The sequence below is a fragment of the Rhinatrema bivittatum genome, chromosome 8 (genome assembly GCF_901001135.1).
Source record: "Rhinatrema bivittatum chromosome 8, aRhiBiv1.1, whole genome shotgun sequence".
Taxonomy (NCBI): domain Eukaryota; kingdom Metazoa; phylum Chordata; class Amphibia; order Gymnophiona; family Rhinatrematidae; genus Rhinatrema; species Rhinatrema bivittatum.
This window is the reverse complement of record NC_042622.1, coordinates 178,726,125-178,750,175: the sequence shown is the minus strand read 5'-3', so window position 1 is coordinate 178,750,175 and position 24,051 is coordinate 178,726,125. Positions and strand designations below refer to the sequence as shown.

Here is a 24,051-nt window from a genome sequence, read left to right as displayed (position 1 = left end):
CCCAGATCTGAATATGCCCATGAATCGGTCATCCATGGGAGAGGGAAATTCAGCGGTATCTACCCCAGTGCCTCCTGGGCTAGGCATGGACCCAGCTGCCTAATCTTGGGTGGAATTTTTCCAGGGCCTTCAAGCCTTCGTACAGGCGCAGTCTGCTACCTCACTTGCCCCTGTCCAGATGGAACCTCAGCCGGTAAGCCCTCCCTCTCCCAATCCTATTGGCAGACCTCAAGGCATGCTCCTCCTCATCAAGGGTATTCTTGGCAGGGACCCATAAGGCACGGATGAAGAGGAGGATACAGATTCCTAGGAAGATGGGGAAATTCCCCCGGCTTAGAACCGTATCAGACCATGTTACGGTTTTTCCATAGAGACAAAATGCCAGCCCTGGTTTCCCAGACCCTGAAGATGCTGGGAGTTCCTGGTGGACTCTGATGGAACCAAAGAAGAACCCCATTCTGATTTCCCTATGGAAAGTCTCTTGCTACTTTCCAGTACTGGAAGCCATCCAGAAGTTGATTGACCTGGAATGGGATGCCCCAGAAGCAAGTTTTAAAGGGGGACGAGCGTTAGAAGCTCTATACCCACTGGATCCAGCAACAAGAGAACATTTGTGTTTCCCTAAAGTGGATGCGCTGGTTTGTGCCATCTCTAAGTGAACAACTATCCCAGTGGAGGGAGGAGCGGCCTTAAATGATGCGCACGATAGGCGGATGGAGTCCATCCTTAAAACAGGCCTTTGACGCAGTAGCAATGACCTTATAGATTGCTTCTTATTGTGCCCTGGTAGCTTGTTCTTGCCTACTCCTCTCTCAGGAGGTGGATGACTCGGGGATGAATTCCAGAGTGGTTATGAAACCCGCCATTGCCTTTTTAGCTGATGCAGGCTCGGATCTAGTCCATACTTGGACCAGAGAAGAGGCCTCGGTGGTGGCAGCCAGGAGACAACTATGGCTGCGGAATTGGTCAGCAGACGCAAACTCCAAGACAAATCTTACAAAGATGCCTTTTAAAAGATCACTCCTTTTCGGAAGCGAATTGGAAAAGCTGGCCAGTAAATGGGGTGAATCTCCAGTTCCCCGGCTAACAGAAGATAGGTGAGGAGCGCTATAACTCTTTTCTCTTATGAGGGGTCAATCCAGTGCTTCCCTACACTTTTGTCCCTACAGACACTCGACATTTTAGAGGTCTAGGTCCTTTTGTAGTTGACAGCCCAAGAGAGGGACAGGCTCAGGTTCAGGTTCATCCCGAAAATCCTCAATGAAATTTTGCCAACCTACCCTCTGAATGAGGAGCTAGGGGGTCAACTGTCCCTCTTCTACCAGTGGTGGGGAAAGATCACTTCAGACAAATGGGTACTGGAAATCATACGAGAAGGATGTGTGCTGGAATTTCTCAGCTCTCCTCTGGAGATATTCATGATGTCTCCTTACCACTCCCAGCACAAGAAGCAGGCAGTGAAGACTACTCTTTTAACGCTTCTCAGGATGAGGGCTATAATCCCAGTACCTGCACCCCAGAAAAATACGGGGCATTATTCCATCTATTTCATCGTACCCAAGAAGGAAAGGTACCTTTCGCCTCATCCTGGACCTCAAGAGCGTCAACTGACATCTACGAGTGAATCATTTCCACATGGAAACCCTGTGCTCTATGATAATGGCTGTACAATCGGGAGAGTTCTTAACCTCCTTGAACTTATCTGAGGCCTACCTACATATTCCAGTCCGTCAAGAACACAGTTTCCTATGGTTTGTGGTACTGGGTCACCATTATCAGTTCCGAGCACTGCCCTTTGGCCTAGCCATCACCTCCAGAAAATTTTCCAAGATTATGGGGTCGTAGCGGCAGCATTGAAAAAAGAGGGAATTCTGGTGCACCCATACTTGGACGACTGGTTGATCCAGGCCAAGTCCGTGGAAGAGAGTCTCTGGGTGACCAACAGGATGACCTCCTTGCTTCAGGAACTTGGCTGGGTCGTAAACCTGGACAAAAGCAGTCTCAAGCCCTCCCAGTCCTTGGAATATCTGGAAGTCTGGTTCGATACCATGCAGGACAAGGTCTTCCTCCCAGCCACACGGATAAGGAAGTTGATGTCCCAAGTGCATCAGTTGATGAGAATGATACGCCCAATAGTGTGGAGCTATCTCCAAGTTCTCGTGTTGATGGCAGCAACCCTGGAAGTAGTGCCGAGGGCGAGGGCACGAATGCGACCACTTCAATGCTCACTACTGTCATGTTGGAACCCGCAGTCTCAAGACTATTCGATTCGCCTCCACTTACCGATGGGAGTATGCTCTCAGCTCCAGTGGCGGCTGCAGGAAGCTCATCTGAGCAGGGGTGTACCCCTGTCCTCCTTGAACTGCCTGGTCTGCACAACAGATGCGAGCCTCTGGGGCTGGGGAGCTCATTGTCAAGAACTGATGGCCCAGGACATTGGACCGAGGAAGAGGCCCTCTGGAACATCAACCGCCTGGAAGCCCAAGCTCTCAGATTGGCGAGTCTACAATTCAGCCACAGACTAGGGTCAAGTGGTTCAAATAATGTCGGACAATGCAACAACTGTAGCCTACATCAACCGCCAGGGTAGAACCAAGAGCCAGCAAGTGTCAGAGGAGATAGATCTCCTTATGAAATGGGCGGAAATACATCTACAGATGATTTCAGCCTCTTACATTGCAGGAAAAGACAATGTCAGAGTAGACTTTTTAAGTAGGGAGAGTCTAGATCCCGGAGAGTGGGCATTGTCAGCCAAAGCCTTTCAGCTGATATAGATCGCTGGGGTCTCCCGTCCATCGATCTGCTGACTGCATCCCACAATATGAAGAATCCCAGATTCTTCAGTCGTAGAAGAGATCAGTGGTCCCTGGGGACCAATGCTCTCATTCAGACCTGGCCGGTAGAAGCGTTGTTATATGCCTTCCCTCCATGGCCCCTGTTGGGCAGGGTCATTTGCAGAATTGAGAACCACAAGGGATTAGTCCTACTAGTAGCTCCATATTGGCCCAGCCAATGCATGGTATGTGGACATGCGGAGACTCCTGGTGGAGGCTCTCCTGTGCCTTCCACCGCACAGGGACCTGCTACAGCAGGGACCGGTCCTTCAAGAGGATCTGACTCGATTCTGTCTTACGGTCTGGCGCTTGGGAGGGCTCGCCTGATGAAGCAAGAATATTCTGTGGCAGTAATTGCCACCTTACTCCATGCTTGGAAGTTCTCTATGTCCCTAGCGAATGTGTGGGTCTGGAGAGTATTTGAGGCCTGGTGTGAGGAACGTGGTGTCCCCCCTTGGACAGTCAAAATCCCACTAATTCTGAAATTTTTGCAGGACGGCTTGAATAAATATTTGACCCTTAACTCCTTGTAGGTCCAGGTAGCAGCTCTATCCTGTTTCAGGGACGAGGTGAACGGAACACGGTTGTCAGCTCATTCGGACGTGGCCCATTTTCTGAAAGGGGTGAAGCACCTCCGGCCACCCCTACACTGGCTGGTTCCCTTGTGGAATCTTAATCTAGTATTGGAATTTTTGGCAAGGCCCTTCTTTCGGGTGCTGTGCAGCCTTTCCTAGCATTTATTAATCCTGAAAACGATGTTCCTGGTGGCTATATGCTCGGTATGTCACATCTCTGAAACTGCAGGCATTGTCGTGTTGAGAACCGTTTTTTCGGATGACTCCAGGAGTGTTACAGCTTCATACTGTTCCATCCTTCTTGCCCGAGGTCGTCTCGGAGTTTCATTTGAATCAGTCCATTTTGTTGCCATCCCTAGATAAGCACAAGGACGCCGAAGGATACTGCCTCCTCCATCATTTGAATATCAGTGGACTTCTGGTGCGGTATCTGGAAGTTTCAGAACCAGTCCAAAAAACGGACCGCCTGTTTGTCCTTCACGGTGGAAGAAAGTGGGGCCAACCAGCTTCATGGGCTACCATAGCTTGCTGGATTAAGGAGGTGGTCACGGGAGCGTATGTGGAGGCAGGAAAGCAATTACCTTCTCAGGTTAAAGCTCATTCTACTAGGGCTAAGGCAGTCTCATGGGTGGAAGTTAGACTGCTGTCCCCCATCGATATCTGCCGAGCGGTGCCATGGTCCTCCTTGCACACCTTCTCCAGGTTCTATCGCCTGGATGTACAGGCCTGAGAGGATGCAGCCTTTGCAAGGGCAGTATTAATCATACCGTGGGCAGCCTCCTGCCCCGATCGTGAGTAGCTTTTGTACATCCCATTGGTCCTGAGTCCATTTGGCTACACGCTGGGAAATGGAGAAATTACTTACCTGATGATTTCATTTTCCTTAGTGTAGACTCAGCATCCCACCCAAGGCTGCCCAAAAATGGTGTCAAGGATTCCAAGAGATTACGGGTAATGTGTCATGCAGTCCCTAGATCAGGGCATCTGTATTCTTAATGGAGTTCAGTATTTGGTTGAGTACAGTTATGGTTATCCATTTCTAACCATATTTTTAATCAAGTTTTTTCATTAGTATGTCCACGGTAACTTCTGAAGAGAATACTGAATGGCTGAGGTCACTGCAGGGGTGTATCTAGGGTGACGTCAGCTTTGAAACCTGACTCCGTCTCCATCTGCTGGCAGGGGAGCACATAACCCATTGATCCTGAGTCCATCTGGCTACACTGAGAAACAAAATTATCAGATAAGTAATTTCTCCTTTTTTTTTTTTTTATTTGTTTCATCTTCCTCTGCATTCTGAATAACTGCTGGTGTGTTTTTTTAGCTAATATAAACTAGTAGGATTATTTTAAAAACAAAATCTTGGTTTAAAAATGATAAAATGTCATTCAGCATTTAATGTGTCACCAGCCCTCTGATCTTCTTCCAAAACCAAGCATTACTGAAGTCTTGTCACATATTTTGGGGTACATTTTAACGGCGCTCTGCATTTTAATAGCATGACCTCACAGGAAGGGCAGTTATCAAGCATCCCGTGTAACTCCTGCAGCAGACAACGGATGTACGTTATATAGTTCTCAAAACAGATTTGCACACTTGAGTCTGCTTTGAAAATGATCTCGCCAAAACCTTCCTGTTTAATACGCACAAATTTTCCTGAAATTTTATGCACATATTGTCGAATTTTATAAAGCATTTGTGTATAAACTAAACCCCCACTTCTGCTCTTCCCCTTCCCCTCTTCTCAGTCCAGATAAACTTATGCCCAAACATAACATGCGCGTGCAAGTTTACCCACACGTTGGGAGGGCAGTTTTGTAAAAGGCCACTTTTGCACGTAAAGCAGAGTTTTCAAGCAGATTTTCCTTTGAAAATTACTCCCTTAGGACACACACAATACTAAGAAATGGATTATTTGCTGTGTGTATTAAAAAAAAAAAATAAAATAATAAATACAAAAAACTTAAATCTAACCTTTGCTCTAAAAATGTAAAGCAAGCAAGGAGGAATCCATCTTACAGCTGAACAGTCTCCAAAGGGAGTACAGTAGAACCTTACCGCAAGGGCATGTAAGGTTAAATAGTTGATTTGATATAGGAAACCAAAACACATGAACAGTCCAAGATATCCCTGAAAGAACAAAAGGACGGAAGACATTTAAGAGTGGAAGGTTTTTTTTTTTTTTTTTATCTCCTTTGGTTGCAGGGTAGATTTTGCATCTCATAAGCAATCACTGCCATCGGAAGTTAAAACAAACTCTTGCACAATCAAATCCATTACACACGGCACTTTTATAATTGAAACTGCAGGCAGCTTGTATTTACCAAGCCATTAGCCAGTGATCTGTCTTGGCTTGTTTTTCCTTTTTTGATATGAGTGGAAGCCATGCAACAGTAGCAAAGTCTGAGTTACACTCCTGTGTGTTGGAGCCATCCATGCCTCCGTATCGGATTGCGCAGCAGTACAAAGAGAGATCTGACTTTGAACATATGTTGGTGTCATGCTTTCTGGCTTGGAAAAACAAACAATTCCCACATGCCGACTGTAAATCCCACAATCTTGTGGTTCTGCCTGCAAGTCTCCTTTCCTAAGAGACTGTTTTCTTTATTAGGTATTTTTCAGTTAAAACCAAAATTTACAGAAAGAAAAGCAAGAGAGAAAGAGGTTAATTTTATGTTCTACATAATAAACGAACAAATCATAAATTTTACATATTTTCACTGAAGTTAGCCAGATACCTACTTCATATGCTATGACATTGCTATATTGATCTGTCATTGACAGAATCATTTCACAATTAATTCACTTGCTATGCTAACAAATGCAAGCTTGCATGGGCTCTAAGTTCGGCCAGTAGGTGTCGCTGTTGAGCAATAGCTGAGACTCTCTCCTGGGGACTGTGAATGCAGCCTCCACACCGTCCCTGACCTGTCCCAGGAGTCACTCACTCAGGTCCTCCTCATGGCAGTGAACAGCATTGCCACTTGACCCTTTCCAAAACTATGCTAAAACATGCTATTTCTTTCTCTATAACATTGTCAAAATCCATTCCTTCCTTTCTGAACACACTACCAGAATTCTTATCCACTCTCTTACTCCTCCAGCTTAGACTATTGCAACCTGCTCCTCATAGGTCTCTCAGCAAGCCATCTCTCTCCACTGCAATCTGTCCTAAATTCAGTTGTGCGACTTATTCCCTGTATGTACCCAGATCATTCCAGACTCCTGGGGTATGCATCCATGCCAGCAGAAGGAGGCAGAGGAAAATTTTATTGACACTGCTTGATAAGCACTGGTGCCACCTGCAGTTCCTCAGTATTTCTCTGTCTCCAGCAGATGGTGGCTGGTGCATTCACCTGCAGTTTCTGGTGATTTTTCAGTCTTTTTTTTCTTTTTCTTATTTTAGGCTCCCCGGCAGACTTGGCAGCGCTTTCGGGGGGGGGGGGGTGCTGGAGGACTCTTCCCCCCCCACCCCCCGGCAGCTTTCCCCAGTGCACCCAGGCCCTGTACGGGGGGGCATCCGACCCAGTGTCTCGAGTATTTGGGAGCCCGGTTCGACAGGAGCATGGGCAAGGTGTTCTTGACAGACAAGAGAGCAAACAAATTGCAGTCACAGATCCACTGTCTATTGACGTTGCGGGTGCCCAGAGCTTGGGACTTTTTGCAGGTTCTGGGATCCATGGCTTCCACCCTCGAGTTGGTACCCTGGGCTTTTGTGCATATGAGACCATTACAGAAAGCTCTGTTGGCACAATGGAATCCACTGTCTGAGCTTTTTCATCAGCTGGTATATCTGGGTGTTCCTATGAGGGACAGCCTCTCTTGGTGGCTCCAAATGTCTCACCTTCTTTGGGGGGTCGCTCTAGAGGTACCGGATTGGATTGTTGTTACTACCGATGCCAGTCTGTCTGGTTGGGGGGCAGTTTGCCAGCTTCAGTCAGCTCAGGGTGTGTGGTTGCCGGAAAAGCGCTCCTGGTTTATCAACCGCTTCAAGACCAGGGCAGCGCGATTAGTGTTGCTGGCCTTTCTACCGATGGTCCAAGGTCATTCAGTCAGAATTCTGTCGGACAATGCGACAACCGTGGCTTATATCAATCGGCAAGGCGGTACCAAGAGCTCAGGAGTTAATGATCTGGGTGGAAGCACACTTGACCCAGATAGCGGCCTCTCATGTTGTGGGCAACGAGAATGTCCAGACGGATATTCTAAGTCGCAGTCTTCTAGATCCAGGCGAATAAGAACTGTCAGTCGGCGATGTAGCTCATTTGCGAGCAGTGGGGTTATCCTCATGTAGATCTGATGGCGTCTCGCCACAATGCAAAAGCCCCATGATTTTTCAGCCGCAGACGAGACTACTGAGCCAAGGGAGTCAATGCTCTAGTGATTCCTTGGCCTACTTTACATGTTTCCTCCGTGGCATCTGGTGGGAAAGGTTTTGCGCAGAATAGAGAGACACCCAGGGGATGTCGTATTGGTGACTCTGGAGTGTCCATGTCTCCAGTGGTTTGCAGATCTCGTCAACTTGGCCGTGGATGGTCCGATACGATTCAGTCACTTTTCTCATCTGTTCCATCAAGGTCCCATATTTTTCGATCAGGCAGATCGCTTCTGTCTAGCAGCTTGGCTTTTGAGAGGCAACGTTCAAGGCACAGGGGGTACCCAGAGCCGGTTATTACTACCCTTCTGCATGCGAGGCACACGTCTACCTCGTTGTCTTACGTTAGAGTCTGGAAGGTTTTTGAGGCTTGGTGTGTGGCCAAAGGTGTTGCTGCTTTGTGGGCTTCGGTGTCCCAGATTTTATCCTTCCTGCAAGATAGCTTGGGCAAAGGCTTGGCATTTAATTCTCTCCAAGTTTAGTAGCGGCTCTGACCTCTTTGCGAAGGATGATTGACGGAAGATCTTTGTCCTCTCATCCTGATGTTGTACGGTTTCATCGAGGGGCCAAGAATTACATCCTCCGGTACGGAAGGTCTGTCCATCTTGGAATCTTAATCTGGTCCTTTGAGCTTTGTGTGAACCACCTTTTGAGCCTCTTCGTAGGGCAACTCTTAAGGATTTGACCTTGAAGGTTGTTTTCCTGGTAGCCATTTGTTCGGCGTGGAGAATATCCGAGTTTCAGGTTTTATGTTATAGGGACCCGTTCCTACAGATTTTGGATTCAGGGGTGTCCTTACGGACGGTTCCATCTTTCCTTCCCAAGGTGGTCTCAGCTTTTCATGTTAAGCAGACGATCGAACTTCCAGCTTTTCCCAATTTGGATGCTTCTTTTCCTCAAGCGAGGGAACTCAGGCATTTGGAGGGCCTTAACTGAAATATCTAGAAGTGACCAATGCCTTTCGGAGATCTGATCACCTATTTATTTTATGGAGCAGCGCGAAGAAAGGGCTCCAGGCTTCCAAAGCTACCATTGCGAGGTGGCTGAAGGAGACTATTGGGTCAGCCTATATTCTTAAGGACTGCCAGCTGCCGGACGGTTTATGGGCTCATTCTACTCGATCACAAGCAGCCTCGTGGGCAGAGGCTCAGTTGGTGTTGCCACAAGAGATTTGTCGGGTGGCCTCATGGAAGTCGCTGCATACTTTTTCGAGACATTATCGCATAGACATCTGGGATCCGGAAACTCATTCTTTCGGCGAGAGTGTTCTGTGAGTGGGACTCTCCAGGTCCCACCCTGGCTAGGGGGCTTTGGTACATCCCAGGAGTATGGAATGATCCGGGTACATACAGGGAAAGGAAAATTGGTTCCCTATACGTACCCGGATCAGTCCAGACTGCTGGGTTTTCCCTGCCTCCCAGCAGATGGCGACAGAGAAAAACTTGTAAGGCACCCCCTCATAACCTGGTGTGCTACCTGCCTCTCCTCAGTATTTCTCTGTCTCCAGAAGATGGAGGTGGTGCAGAACCTGCGGTCTGCACTTCTCTTTGGGGTGTAGACACTTTAAAAAAAAAAGATAGCCTTAGTGAGGATTGTGGCAGCAAAGAGTGTATAAAGTTAAAAAAAAAAAAGTTAGAAAGGCAAGGCAGCTTCAGCGAGCCATCTGCACTGAGTATTCAGCCTCCCAGGGGGGTAGGTAGGTCTCAGTGAGGCCATCCCTCCTGGTAGCAGGCACTTCTGGAGCTGGGATTGGGAATCCCGTGGGGCTCCACTCTGGTAAGGATCTTGAGGGGATACCTGTAGTCTGGTCCCTCCCCCTTCGGTCTCGGCCGTGAAAAAAAAGAAAGACATTTCTATTGCCGCAGCCTTCTTCTGGGATTCCTGCGGGGTGCCACGCGGCCGAACCGAATCTTAGCGGTGCGTTTTTCCCGCAGGAGCACTGAGCCAACGGGGCACAAGATTTTGGAGGCAGCAGTGGTATTCGCGCCATTTTCTCTCCTCCTTTCCCCCTCTCCTTACCATTGCAATGCCATGTCCGACGCGTTGCACAGCATGCGGGGAGTCCGATTCTCGGCTCTCCCGCGCGGTTCTCTGTGCCAGGTGCCTCCCTGGCAGGGAAGGGCACCTCTGATTCGTTAGCAGTTATAAGAAAGAGACAGGCTGCTCGAGGCACTCAGGCCGATCCGTTCCCACTGAGTGCGGGAAGGGCGGCCATTTTGGATACTTTTGCCGCGGCAGAGGCCAGAGCTTTACGGGGAGGGGATTTCCCTCCTGACCTTTCTCCAGGCCCCGGCAGCCCTAGGGACCTGCAGGATCTGGCCCCAAGACAACTTAGATGACGACCTCAATGATCTGCTGGGGGGGGGGGGGGGGCTCGGAGGCTTTTCCCCTGGATTTTGTGCTCCTTAAGCACCCAGTCACAACAAAAGGGAGCCATAGCGCAGGGGCAGTCTGAGGGGGCCCCCGTCTAAGGTTCCTCTGTTGCAGGACCCCCAGGGGGCTTTTTGGATAAAGAAGCTTTGAGGCTCTTCCCTCCCGGGGGCTGGAGCTCCAGTATCTCATCCAGCGGGAATGGGCCAAGCGGATGCATCCCTGGCTTCTCCACCTCTCCCTGGGGGGGGGGGGGGAGCCTGGAGGAGGAACTTGGCAAAGCTTCTCCTCTGAAAGGCGATGGTCCTGGGTTGGTCTGCCTGTTTCATAAGGAGGAATTGGACTCACTTATTCCGTGGGTCTTAGTGGAGCTCGGAGTGGTCCTTCCTCAGGAACCGGTTCCCCAGGGTTCGGTGGAACCGGTCTTTGCTGGGTTGCAGGGTCACTCCAAGACTTTTCCACTGCATCCCATGCTCCAACAGTTGATGTCTTGGGAGTGGGACGTTCCGGATGCGGGTCTCCGAGTGGGGCGCGAGATGGAAAAACTGTACACGCTGCCCGAGGAGGTCTTAGAGCTCCTGAGATTCCCCAAGGTGGACGCTTCTGTGTCGGCAGTCACAAAGCGAACTACAATCCCAGTGGCTGGGGCGGCAGCCTTGAAGGATCTCCAGGACAGGAAGCTGGAAGTTTTCCTCAAGCGGATTTTTTTTTTATTTTTTTAAATAACAATTTTTATTGAGTGGATAACACATAGAAATAACATTATCATGCTGACCCGAAATACATGCAGCAAAGTACAAATACAAATAACCATCGTCAAAGGGTATAACAGAACCACTCTAATATCGGTATCCTTGTGCCGCTAATTCTCATTCATAAACCACCAGGGAAACCCGCTATAATCATCCGGTCAGGTAGCGTTGGGGATGCTGAACTCTGATACATCCCTCTCATCAATGAAGTGAGCCGCCGTAACAAGCATACCCTAAGTTCAAAAATGTGTGTACACAAGGCCTCCACTCTTCTACAGTCTTCCCCCCTTCCCCCCCCTCCCTATTTCCCCAGGTCTAGGCAAAGAGAACATATAAAGCAATAGGATTGAGAAACCACACCGATTCGTAAGAGTGGGAATCCATTGCACTTCCAAAAGTAAGGTCTTCATTCAGTGCTCAAGCGGATTTTTTGAGGTTTCTGCCCTAGACATTTGGGTGGCAGTTTGCAGTAGTTTTATGCTCCGAGCCAGTTTACGTTGGGTTCAGCAGTTGCTAACTTCACAGGACCTACCACCTCAGGAATAAGCTCAGGCGGAGTGCCTGGAGGCGGCAGTCTCATATGGGGCGGATGCCTTGTATGACCTCCTGCGGACTTCTTCCAGGACCTTGGCGTCCGCTGTCTCAGCCAGGAGGCTTCTGTGGCTACGCAATTGGTCTGCGGATGTCTCTTCTAAGGCCCAGTTGAGCTTGTTGCCTATCAAGGGTAAATTCCTCTTTGGGGGCGATTTGGAGCAATTGATTAATCACTGGGCGAGAACAAAGTTCATAAGCTTCCGGAGGATAGGCCAAGGCCCTCCAGAGGTTTGCCTGCGGCCTGCGTTCTGTTTCGAGGCCAAAGACTATTTCGGCAGAGCAGGGCCCCGGGGGTGACTCGGCGACAACCCGTAGGTAGGGCCCAGCCTTGGTCTCATTCCTTTGAGGCAGGCATCCTACTAGGGAGAGTGCAGGCTTCGCCTCCCTTAGAGCCAAGTCTGTGCAATGAGATGCAGGCGGCCATTCCTCGATTTCCCAGATTGGGCGGACAGCTGTCCAGTTTCTACGAGGAGTGGGTCAAGATAACCTCCAACCAATGGGTTCTCGAAATCATAAAACAAGGTTACACGTTGGAATTTGCTCAGCCCATTCCAGACCTGTTTCTAGTGTCCCCTTGCGGTTCTCTCGCCAAAGGACGGTATGTGCGTCAGACCTTTGATCGACTCCTGAGTCTAGGGGCCATTGTACCCGTCCCCCAGGTGGAACTCACAAGAGGGCGCTATTTCATCGTCCCCAAGAAGGAAGGGACCTTTCGGCTGATCCTCGACTTGAAGAAGGTGAACAGGGCCCTCAAGATCCTGCGTTTCAGGATGGAGACCCTGCGCTCCGTCATAGCGGCAGTTCACAGGGGTGAGTTTCTGGCTTCTCTGGACTTGACCGAGGCGTACTTATACATAGCCATCTGCAAGGATCATCAGAGGTTCCTTCGCTTCAAGATCCTCGGCGACCATTTCCAGTTTTGTGCGATGCCCTTTGGTCTTGCAACAGCACCTCGGACGTTCACCAAAGTGATGGTGATAGTGGCAGCTGCCCTTCGGCAGGAGGGCGTGCTCGTTCACCCGTATCTCGACGATTGGCTCATTCGGGCAAAGTCGAAGGAGCTGTGCGAGGCAGAGATCAGCAGAGTTGTGGGGCTCCTGGAGTCGCTGGATTGGGTAGTCAATCAAGCGAAGAGCAATCTTCTCCCGTCCCAAGTGTTGGACTTCTTGGGAGCCCGATTCGATACCCAGATAGGGAAAGTTGTTTTTTTTTCTCCAGCCGGACAGGATTTCCAAGTTGACGCAGCAAGACCGTCGAATATAGTCACTCCCGATACCTACGGTTTGGGACTACTTGCAGGTCCTCGGATCCATGGCATCCTCTCTAGAGTTGGTTCCTTGGGCGTGTGCTCATATGAGACCATTACAGAGAGCATTACTTTCTCGATGGGATCTGATATCAGAGGAGTTTCAGATCCCTTTGCTGCTCACAGGATCCGCAAGATCCAGTCTTGGCTGGTGGCTGATCCCAGAGCACCTGTCTCGTGGAATGGATCTCGAAGTGCCTCAGTGGGTGCCAGCCTGTCAGGTTGTGGAGCGGTCTGCCAGTCACAGGTGGTTCAATGAACCTGGTCCATCAATCGCCTAGAGATGAAGGCTGTCCGGCTGGCGCTTCAACTCTTTCTGCCAATTGTGCGCAAGCGAGCGGTGCGGGTGCTGTCTGACAATGCGACGACGATGGCCTACATCAACCGTGAGGGTGGAACCAAAAGTCATCCGTGTCGCGACAAGCATCTAGACATTCTGGCAGCATCACACATCGCGGGCACGGACAATGTGCAGGCGGATTACTTGAGCCGACAATGGATCAATCCCGGGAAGTGGGACCTATCCGAAGAGGCGATGGCCCTAATCATTCGAAGGTGGGGTCATCCCCATCTAGATTTGATGGCAACTCAGAGGAAACGCTAAGGCCTTCCGGTTTTTCAGTCGCAGACGGGAGCACAGAGCGGAAGGGGTCGACGCCTTGGTGCTTCCGTGGCTATCCAAAATCCTACTCTGTCTTCCCACTGTGGCCGCTGGTCGGGAAAGTATTGCGCCGCATGGAGGTTCATCCAGGAAAGATAATCCTAGTAGCTCCAGAATGGCCCTGGCGCCCGTGGTTTGCAGACCTAGTCAATCTGGCGGTGGACTGTCCTCTTTGCTTGGGTCATCTGGCCCACCTACTGCGTCAAGGTCCTATATTTTTCGATCAGGTGGATCGCTTTTGTCTAGCGGCCTGGCTTTTGAGCGGAGGAGATTGAGAAAGAAAGGTTATCTGGAGGAAGTTATAACTACCCTCTTACAGGCGCGTAAGCCACCTACCTCCTTGACGTATGTTAGAGTATGGAAGGTGTTTGAGTTGTGGTGCAAGAAGCAAGGGGTTCTTCCCCATAGGTCCTCAGTCCCCCAGATTCTGGCATTTTTACAGAAGGGCTTAGCCAAAGGTTTGTCCTTTAATTCCCTTCGGGTCCTAGTAGCAGCTCTGGGATGTCTCCTAGGTAAGCTTGAGGGCAGTTCCCTTGCGCCACATCTGGATGTGGTACGTTTACTTTGAGGGGCGAAACATTTGAATCCTCCAGTCCATGCAATATGTCTGTCGTGGAATTTGAATTTGGTTCTAAGAGTCTTGTGTGATGCACCTTTTGAGCCTCTTAAGAGAGCTACCCTGAAAGACCTTACCTTAAAGGTGGTGTTTTTAGTGGCTATTTGCTCAGCTCGCAGAGTGTCTAAGCTTCAAGCCCTCTGCGAGCTTCTAGCCATCGACTTATCTTATGAAATGCTCCAAATCTCTTGTTCTGTATGTTTGTCTTATTAGATTGTAAGCTCTATTGAGCAGGGACTGGCTTTTTCTTTGTGTTTGTACAACGCTGTGTATGTCGTGTAGTGCTATAGAAATGTTAAGTAGTAGCCACCAGGCTGGGTCCCCATTTGATCAATTTTGATGCCATTTTAATTTTAGTAATTGGTATAATTGCGGTGCATGCACAACCATGCGAGGTTAGGACAGCAATATAGAGCAAGGTGTTAATCTGTCCATCTGAAGCAGTAATCATAAGGCAGGAAATGATCTCTGGCAAGGCCACTCCTCCAGCCTCAGTCATATCAGACTGCAAGGTGTCTTCTCAGGCTTATAACTACAGCTGGCTCATAGTGGAGACAGAGCAGGCTCATTCAGGGTCTAACATGTGACTCTCCTAATATGTATTAGAAGGTTTTTCTAAGCAGGCCTTTTGTAGCTATAAAATAGAAATCTCCATGGTGAGAACGCACCTTGAGTACTGTGTACGATTCTGGTCACTCCATCTCACAAAAGATGGAATTGCAGTGGAGAAGGTGCAGAAAAGGGTGACCAAAATGTAAAGGGGATGGAAAAGCTCCCCTATGAGGAAAGGCTAACGAGGTTAGGTCTGTTCAGCTTGGAGAAGGGTCGGCTGAGTGGGATATGATAGAGTTCCCTGTACTTACCCAGATCAGTCCAGACTCCTGGGTTTTGCCTTTCTTCCAGCAGATGGAGTCAGAGAAAGTTTCACAGGCACTATCTTATAACCTGGTATGCCACCTGCTGCTCTTCAGTATTTCTCTGTCTCCTGCAGATGGAGGTGGTGCAAAACCTGCAGGAGCATGCCTCGTGCTGCAGGGACTGGCTCTCGAGCCGGGCGTCTTCCGATTTATGCGCTCGTTGCCTTCCCGGAGGGGAGAGGTCATCAGACGATACTGCGGTGGCATTTGTAAAGCAGCACAGCACCAGGAGGTTGCTAGCTGCAAAGGAGCCCCAGGCCGATCCGTTCCCCCTCAGCGCGGGAACGGCAGCCATTTTGGAGACTTTTTGTGCAGTTAAGGAGAGGGGCAGCAGGGGGAAGGATCTCCCTCCTGCACTCTCCCACACCTGATGAGGCCCAGAGGGCCATGGGAGACCACTCTGGGGAGGATCACGATTACCTGGAAGGAGATTTTGGAAGTCCTGCCGGTTTTTCCCCAGAATTTGTACTCTTAATGCACCAGGCCTTTTTGGCCAGTAGTGCTAATAAGAGGGGGGCTCTCAGTGTAAGAAGTCCAAAGGACCACCTAACAAAGCACCCAGAAGAGAGGATACGCCAATGGCTACTCTGATCTGGAGGGTTCAAGCCCCAGTGGTACGGGGGGTGTAGCCCAAGATATCTCCTGGGCGGAGTTGGATCAAGGGGAGGGTCCTTGTGATGCCTCCCTACCCTCTGGTAGCCGGACCCAGGCGATGAGCCTGGCCAATTAACCTCCGTAGAGGGTGATGACCCTAAGGTGGTCCACTTAATCCAGTGCAAAGAATTAGCTCCTCTGATTCTGCACGTCCTAGCGGAGTTAGGAATTGTGGATTCGCCAGCTAAACCGAGCCCGGACACAGTGGATCCAGTCATGGCGGGCTTGCAGGATCCTGCTAAGACCTTCCTGTTTCGGCAGTCACGAAGCAGACATCCATTCCGGTGGCAGGAGCAGCAGTAGCTTTGAAAGATCTTCAGGATTGTAAGATGGAGGGGCACCTCAAAAAGATTTTTGAAGCCTGTGCCCTAGGCATTTGAGCTGCAGTCTGCAGCAGTTATATGCTCCGGGCAAGCCTACGATGGGTGCAACAGTTGTAGAGTGTCAAGGATCTCAAGCCCCTAGGAGGCAAAGCAGGCAGAACGTTTAGAAGCGGCAGTGGTTTATGGGGCTGACGTCCCGTATGATTTTCTTTGCACTTCTTCCAGAACGATGATATCTGCGGTCTCATCTAGAGACTCTTGTGGCTGCGCAATTGGGCAGCGGATGTTTCGTTAGAGGCGCAGCTCGAAGCGCTTCCTTTTAAGGGCAAGCTCTTTGAGGAGGACCTGGAACAGCTGATAAAGCAGCTTGGAGATAACAAAGTACATAAGCTTCCAAATGACAAGCCGAAAGGACAGAGAGGTTTTTTGCCGGCTCGCTCTCATTTTCATGGCCAAAAGTGTTTCCGTCAGAGACGGACCTCGGGGAGGTCTCAGTCTTGGTCCTAATCTTTTCATGGCTGCAGAGCGAACCAGGATGGCTCTGGCCAGGGGCCTAGCAGGGCCAAGTCCTCACAATGAGGTGTGGCCGGCCCACTCCTCGGTTCCGGTCATTGGGAGTCGGCTGGCTCTTTTTTACGAGGAGTGGGTCAGGATCACGTCGGACCAGTGGGTTCTCAGCGTGATAGAACACTGCTATGCATTAGAATTTGCTCGACCGCTCCGAAGCCTGTTTCTGGTATCTCCTTGTGGGTCCCCAGAAAAGGAGCTTAGTTGTTTGGCAGCCCATCCAAAGGCTGAAAAATCTGGGGGCCATTGTCCCCATCCCCCAAGAAGAGCAAGGGACAGGATGTTATTCCATTTATTTTGTAGTCCCAAAGAAGGAAGGAACCTTTTGTCCGATTCTGAATTTAAAAAAGGTGAACGTGGCTCTAATGGTGCCCCAGTTTTGGATGGAAACTCTTTGCTCAGTCATTGCAGCAGTGTGAAAGGGAGAGTTCCTGGTGTCCTTGGATTTAACAGAAGCATATCTTCACATTGGGATACACCAGGACCATTAGAGATACCTCAGGTTCATGATTCTAGGACAGAATTTCCAGTTTTGTGGTCTTCTGTTTGGTCTCACCATGGCCCCATGGACTTTCACCAAAGTAATGGTGGTGGTAGCTATGGCCTTAAGAAAAGAGGGGGTTCTGGTTCATCCCTTCCTGCACGACTGGCTCAGCCGAGCGAAGTCTAAGGAACTGTGCATTCAGGTGGTGGAAGTGTTGTTATGTCGCCTGAGGTCCTTGGGCTGGGTTGTCAACCTGACCAAGAGCAATCTTTCTCCATCCCAAGTTCTGGAGTTCTTGGGCACACGTTTCGATACCCATGTGGGCAAGATCTTCCTCTCGGAGGAGAGGATTCTCAAATTGCCAGAGCAAGTCTGGAATCTATTATGAACCAGAGTGTCCAGGGTCTGAGATTACTTGCACGTTCTTGGTTCCATGGCATCGACCTTAGAGCTGGTCCCGTGGGCGTTTGCGCATATGAGACCTCTTCAGACTGGGTTGCCATCCTGATGGAACCTGCTGTCGGAGCAATTACATCTTCCGCTCCCACTTACAGAATTCACCAGGTCCAGTCTTTCGTGGTGGTTTGGCCAGGACCATTTGGAGCATGGGGTGGATCTCAAGGTACCTCAGTGGACGGTGGTGAAGACCGATGCCAGTCTCTCCGGCTGGGGGGCGGTATGTCAGGCTCAGCCGGTACAGTGCCAATGATTTCCTGAGGAGGCAACTTGGTCGATCAATCACCTAGAGATAAGAGCAATGCAGTTAGTTCTGGAGAGCTTTTTTCCCCTCTTGCGCAACCGGGTGGTCAGAGTCTTAGCAGACAATGCAACGATGGTGGCCTATATCAACTGACAAGGAGGAACCAGGAGTCGTTCTGTAGCCCTGGAAGCAGAAATGCTGATATCCTGGGTGGAGCGGCATCTGACGATGTTAGCAGCATTGCACTTAGCGGACTCTGTCAACGTGCAAGCGGATTTTCTCAGCCGTCGGCAGTTGGACCCCGGGGAGTGGGAACTCTCGGAGAGTGCCATGGATCTGATATCCCGCAGGTGGGCCAGGCCTCACATGGACCTGATGGCAAATCGCATGAATGCCAAGGCGCACCGTACTTCTTCAGTTGCAGAAGAGATCACGGAGCGGAAGGAGTTGATGTACTGGTGGTCCCTTAGCCACACATTGTTCTTTGTGTTTCCACCATGGCTGCTGGTGGGCAAGATTATCAGGAGGATAGAAGTTCACGAAAGACAAGTGATACTCGTGGCTCCAGAGTGGATATGCTGGCCTTGGTTTGCGGACCTAGTCAGTCTAACATTGGAAGGGCTCCTGAGGTTGGGCCATCTTCCAAATCTCCTTCGTCAGGGCTCTATATTTTTAGATCAAGTGGATCCTTTTGTCTAGCGGCCTAGCTTTTGAAAGGCAGCAGTTGAGGAAGAAAGGCTATCCGGAGGAGGTTATTTCTACTCTGCTACGAGCTCGTAAGACCTCTGCGTCCCTGACATATGTTCAAGTTTGGAAGGTATTCGAGTCTTGGTGCAAACCGCAAGGGGTTGATCCTCGACGAACTTCGGTGGCTATGGTCCTATCTTTTTTGCAAAATAGCCTTGAGAAAAGGTTATCCTTTAATTCCCTGAGTGTCCAGGTCTCCGCCCTAGGTTGACTGAGGGGCAAGATTCAAGGTTCTGCTCTTGTGGCTTATCCACATGTGGTGTGTTTTCTCCAGGGGGGGGGGGTGGTGAAGCATTTGCGACCGCCAGTTCATAGGATGCGTCCCTCTTGGAGTCTAAATTTGGTTCTTGAGGGCTTGTGTGAAGCCCCATTTGAGCTGTTTCAGAAGGCCATGTTGAAGGTGGGGTTTTTTTGGTGGAGATTTGTTCAGCCATGAGAGTGTCTGAGCTTCAGGCATTGTCATGCAGAGAACCCTTCGTACGGATTTTGGATTCCATAGTGTCATTGAGAACAATCCCATCCTTTCAGCCGAAGGTGGTATCGGCTTTTCACTTGAGTCAGTCAGTGGAGCTTCTAGCCTTTACAGATTTAGAGCTGAGGGCTCCTCATGTGAAAGAGCTGAGACGCCTGGCTGTCAGAAGGGCCTTGTAGCCTCCAGGTAGCACAACAAATAGCTTCAGGTTGTCAGATCAACTTTTCGTATTATGGCATGGCGCAAATAAAGGGCAGAAGGCTTCTAAAGCTACTGTAGCGCATTGGTTGAAAGAAGCTATTGGTTCTGCGTATATCTGTCATGGTTGCCCAGTCCTGAAAGGGCTAAGGGCTCATTCTACATGGTCACAGGCGGCTTCCTGGGCAGAATGCCAGTTAGTCTCACTGCAAGAAATCTGCAGGGCGGTTACTTGGAAGTCTTTACACACCTTTGCCAGACACTGCCGGTTGGATGTCCAGGCTTCAGACGTCTGCAATTTCGGGGAAAGTGTCCTTCGAGCGGGACTCTTGCAGTCCCACCCTGGTTAGGGAATCTTTGGTACATCCCAGGCATCTGGACTGATCTGGGTACGTACAGGGAAAGGAAAATTTGGTTCTTACCTGCTAATTTTCGTTCCTGTAGTACCATAGATCAGTCCAGATGCCCGCCCATTGGGGAGATTTGGAGTTGTGTGAGGAGAGTCTGCTTGATCTGTACTATTTTCTAGCCTTTTCTGAAGAATGGCATGGGCTTTTAATATTCCTCTGAGGAAGTTCTCCTGTTTTAATTCTTAAGTTTTCCTCATCTTCTGCTTGTTTGGGGGGATACGGTTAGGTTAATCCATAAGAAGGTTGTTTTGTTCTAAGTTTTTTCTGTTTGGGTACTGATAAATACTGAAAACCAGCAGGTGGCACACCAGGCTATATGGCAGTGCCTGTGAAACTTTTTCTGTCTCCATCTACTGGAAGGGAGGCAAAGCCCAGGAGTCTGGACCTATCTGTGGTACTACAGGAACGAAAATGAGCAGGTAAGAGCCAATTTTCCTGACTTTAAAATCCATGAGGGGTCTAGAACAAGTAAATGTGCATTGGTTATTTACTCTTTTGGATAATAGAAGGACTAGGGGGCACTCCATGAAGTTAGCAAATAGCACATTTAAAACTAATCGGAGAAAATTATTTTTTACTCAACGCACAATTAAGCTCTGGAATTTGTTGCCAGGGGATGTGGTTAGTGCAGTTAGTGTAGCTGGGTTTAAAAAAGGTTTTCCTAGTGTGTAGACAGATGGAATCAATAGCATGGGATCTACTTAGTGTTTGGGTACTTGCTAGATACTTATCCTGGATTGGCCACTGTTGGAAACAGGATGCTGGGCTTGATGGACCCTTGGTCTGACCCAGTATAGCAACTTCTTATGCTCTTATGTTCTTTTGTTTATAATAGGAGGAATATACAGCAGAAGGTCTGGCATGGTCCTTCATAAGTTACCAGGACAACCAGAGCTGTGTGAATTTGATAGAAGGCAGTCCAGCCAGCATTTTCTCTTTATTAAATGAGGTTTGTTATAAACTAACTTTTTAATAGTTTCTTTTGACATCGCAGGTTACTTTTTGATGTGTATGCTTCTGATTTTCTCTAACCTGAACCCTGTCAGCTATAATAAATGTCTAGAGCTATCTCAGAGGGATTAAAGGTATTCCGGGCAGGAAAGTTGCTCCAGCCTCAGTATCTTTAAACAGCAGGCCAATGGAGATGGAGTCACCATGAGCTGCACTGGTAATTGTAAGTTACATTACAAGCCTGAGTAGCTTCAGCGGTTGGCTTTCATGGAACATAAATTAAGAAATATGTATATAAATTTGATGGTATCTTACTGTGTGTTTAGGTTCAATGTTCTTGATGTGAATTCTTTTTACACAAAAAAAAATTATCTGATGCCTAACGATAGTCATAGGCAAATTTTTCTGGTGCTGGAGGCACCACTTAAATCCATTTTACATGTATCCTGTCATTTAGATATATAAATGTTGAATCACTCTGCTGTGACTAAATCAATTATTGAACGTAAAATTTCAAAGGCGAGACCCACTGACTGCACGCACATAGTCTGCACGAAATGCTGTCTATCATCGCTCTGCCCAATATATACATACTTTTTTTAAATCAATTTTTTAAATGTAAATAAAACTTATTTTCTAAGTCCATAAAAATCTTCGGGATGTGTTTGCAACTATGAGCCCAACACCTGCCACAGTGGTTCAAATTGTAGCTTCTGCGTCAGGGGCACAAAAGAGCAACATAAATTATTTAAAGTAACGTCATATAGACAGATTCACAATAAGCACCATCCATTGTCGAATAAGAGGAGATAAGATGATGTACCACTTAGTAAAGCTTTATAAATTTGCTTGAAATGGTGCTGTCTTTGTCAAACGACGTCACGAGTGCTACCGAGTGAGGTGAGCCTGCACGGCTTACACAGACATTTTTAAAAGCCCAAAAGCGAGGAAAATGGCTGTCAATCACAGCGTGTAAACAGAAAAATCTGTAAAGATTTTCAAAGGAATAAATTTTGTTCATAAAATATTCCAGTCAGTGCGCTCATTCAATCCCATGGGGAATACAGTGTTTAAAGTGAATATTCAAAATTGTTCACAATGATTAAGGATCACTGATGTTCCTCTTCCCCGTGGAGACCTCTTGGATAACTTGAAGAACCGTACAGCGTAGATTTCGAAAGGAAGGATGATATTCCAAGCAATGTTTTTAACAATAGGAGCTGAGACCTCATTGATATTTAATACAGCTGCGATTATTAATCTAGTCCAAATGGCTCGGCTCGTACAGCCAATATAAATAAGAGTACATGGGCATTGGATTGCATATGTAACTGGACTGTGTGGCAGTCTGATAGGGCATGCGATTCACTGTATATCCAGAACTAGGGTGAATCCAGCTAACACTGGTGGTCATTGTCTCAAACAAATCACAAATTTTTTTTAATTTAAATTTTTATTAATAAGCCAGAAATACATAAAGCAATAATGTATTACATAGTAGAACTTCAGTGGTATATGTAATACTGCGCATGAAGAAATCTTATATAAGAATACAATTACCACGTAACTGAAATAACAATGTACCATCATTTTATGAACCAATCAAGAACATAACATGTACCAATCAAGAACACTTAATAAAAGTATACATCATAATAACCCTGCTTGTCTCTTTTAAGTCTTCCTCAACCAGTATTCCCCTTCCCTACCCTTACCTATAATATTTATAACACCCCTCCCTGTGGAAAAGAGGCAACTGTCAGATGGCAAAAAATACATTGTCTGCGAAATCTTTTACCTCCCAAACTGGAGGATCAGTGTCATCGTGAGAGGGAGCAACATGAATGGAAATGCCGTTGAAACTTTGTTGGGCTACTACGTGACAAGGGCATATGGAGTTGAAGAGCTGAAAATGTGTGCTGAAGTCTTGTATGGAGGACAAATTGCAGTTCTGACAACTGTGATGGTCTTTAATTTCTTCGGTGGTAGATGTGCGTTTTGGTAAAGCTATTCTGACCACAGTATCTTTGATATTACAAGTGCGTGAAAAAGTGACGCAAAGTGATATGTTGAATGTACTGTGTATGGCCAGTATATACCAATGTTTTCCTAGCGTGTAGCAGATGGACTCAGAACAAGTGGGTATAGTGTGCTCGTGCTAGCAGTTGGAGACGGATCTGACGTCAGCACGGGTACATATACCCCCACAGGAAGTGAAGCAACTCAGTAATTTCCGTTTCCAAAGCAGTTTGGAGCGCCTGCACGCTCGCTGAGCGTGTTTTCCAATACTACTTTCTACTTTCGACACTTCTAATTCCGGGCTTTGCCCTTCGGGTTAGCCACGGCACCGCGGACCTTCACCAAGGTGATCGTAGCGGTGGCAGCGGCGCTCAGAAGGGAAGGAATCCTTGTCCATCCCTACCTAGACGATTGGCTGATCCGGGCGAAATCCCGAGAGGAGAGCCATCGGGCAACCAACAGAGTGATCTCCCTGCTGGAAAGCCTGGGATGGGTAGTCAACCTAAACAAGAGCTGCCTACAGCCTTCCCAATCACTGGAATACCTGGGAGTCCAGTTCGACACCCAGGCAGACAAAGTCAGCCTCACCACCAAGAGAAGGTTAAAACTCCAGATGCGTCTACGGTCCTTGATGGGAGCCAGCCGGCCCATAGCTTGGGACTATCTGCAGGTTCTCGGTCTCATGGCATCCACCCTGGAAGTGGTACCCTGGGCGCGGGCCCATATGAGACCACTACAACGCTCCCTCCTCTCTCGATGGAGCCCACGCTTCCGGAATTACTCCGTGCATCTACCTCTACCAGCCAGACTGCGGACCCAGCTACGGTGGTGGTTGCAGTCCAACCACACGAGCAGGGGGTCGAAGATGTCCTCCCCCATGTGGACTCTGCTCACCACAGATGCCAGCCTGAGCGGATGGGGAGCACACTGCGAAGAGCTCACCGCCCAAGGGCGGTGGAACAGAGAAGAGTCGGGGTGGAACATCAACAGTCTAGAGGCACGGGCAGTCCGATTAGCATGCCTGCGATTTGCCCACAGACTGAGGAACAGAGCAGTCAGAGTGATGTCCGACAACGCCACCTCGGTGGCATACATCAACCGACAGGGCGGAACCAGAAGCCAACAGGTGTCCCTAGAGATAGCCCCGCTGAAGGCTTGGGCAGAGGCGAATCTCCAGGACATCTCCGCCGTCCACATTGCCGGAAGGGACAACACAGCGGCAGACTTCCTCAGCAGGGAAAGCCTAAATCCGGGAGAATGGCAGCTGTCCCCCACAGCCTTCCAGATGATTGTGGATCAGTGGGGGACTCCGGACATGGACCTATTAGCGGACAGGTCCAATGCTCAAGTACCCAGATACTTCAGCCGCAAGCGAGATCCGTTCTCTCACGGGATCGACGCCCTGGTTCAGCCATGGCCTCCAGGGACCCTGCTATACGCCTTTCCGCCGTGGCCCCTGCTGGGCGCCCTTATACACAAGATTCAGAGGCACAGCGGCCTAGTTCTTCTAGTAGCACCAGACTTGC

General features: G+C 48.9%; 1 protein-coding gene across 3 annotated transcripts in view; it reads left to right on the top strand.

Moving 5' to 3' along the window:
* MYO19 (myosin XIX) overlaps window positions 1-24,051 on the top strand; it is a 152,479-nt gene that overhangs the window by 59,385 nt on the left and 69,043 nt on the right. For all 3 annotated transcript variants that reach the window (XR_003858125.1, XM_029611651.1, XM_029611652.1), the window contains one exon: window positions 20,391-20,504. Coding sequence is in view for 2 of the 3 variants with exons in the window: in XM_029611651.1 (XP_029467511.1) it covers window positions 20,391-20,504 (114 nt within the window). In the remaining variant the exon portion in view is untranslated. The remainder of the gene's footprint in view (window positions 1-20,390; window positions 20,505-24,051) is intronic.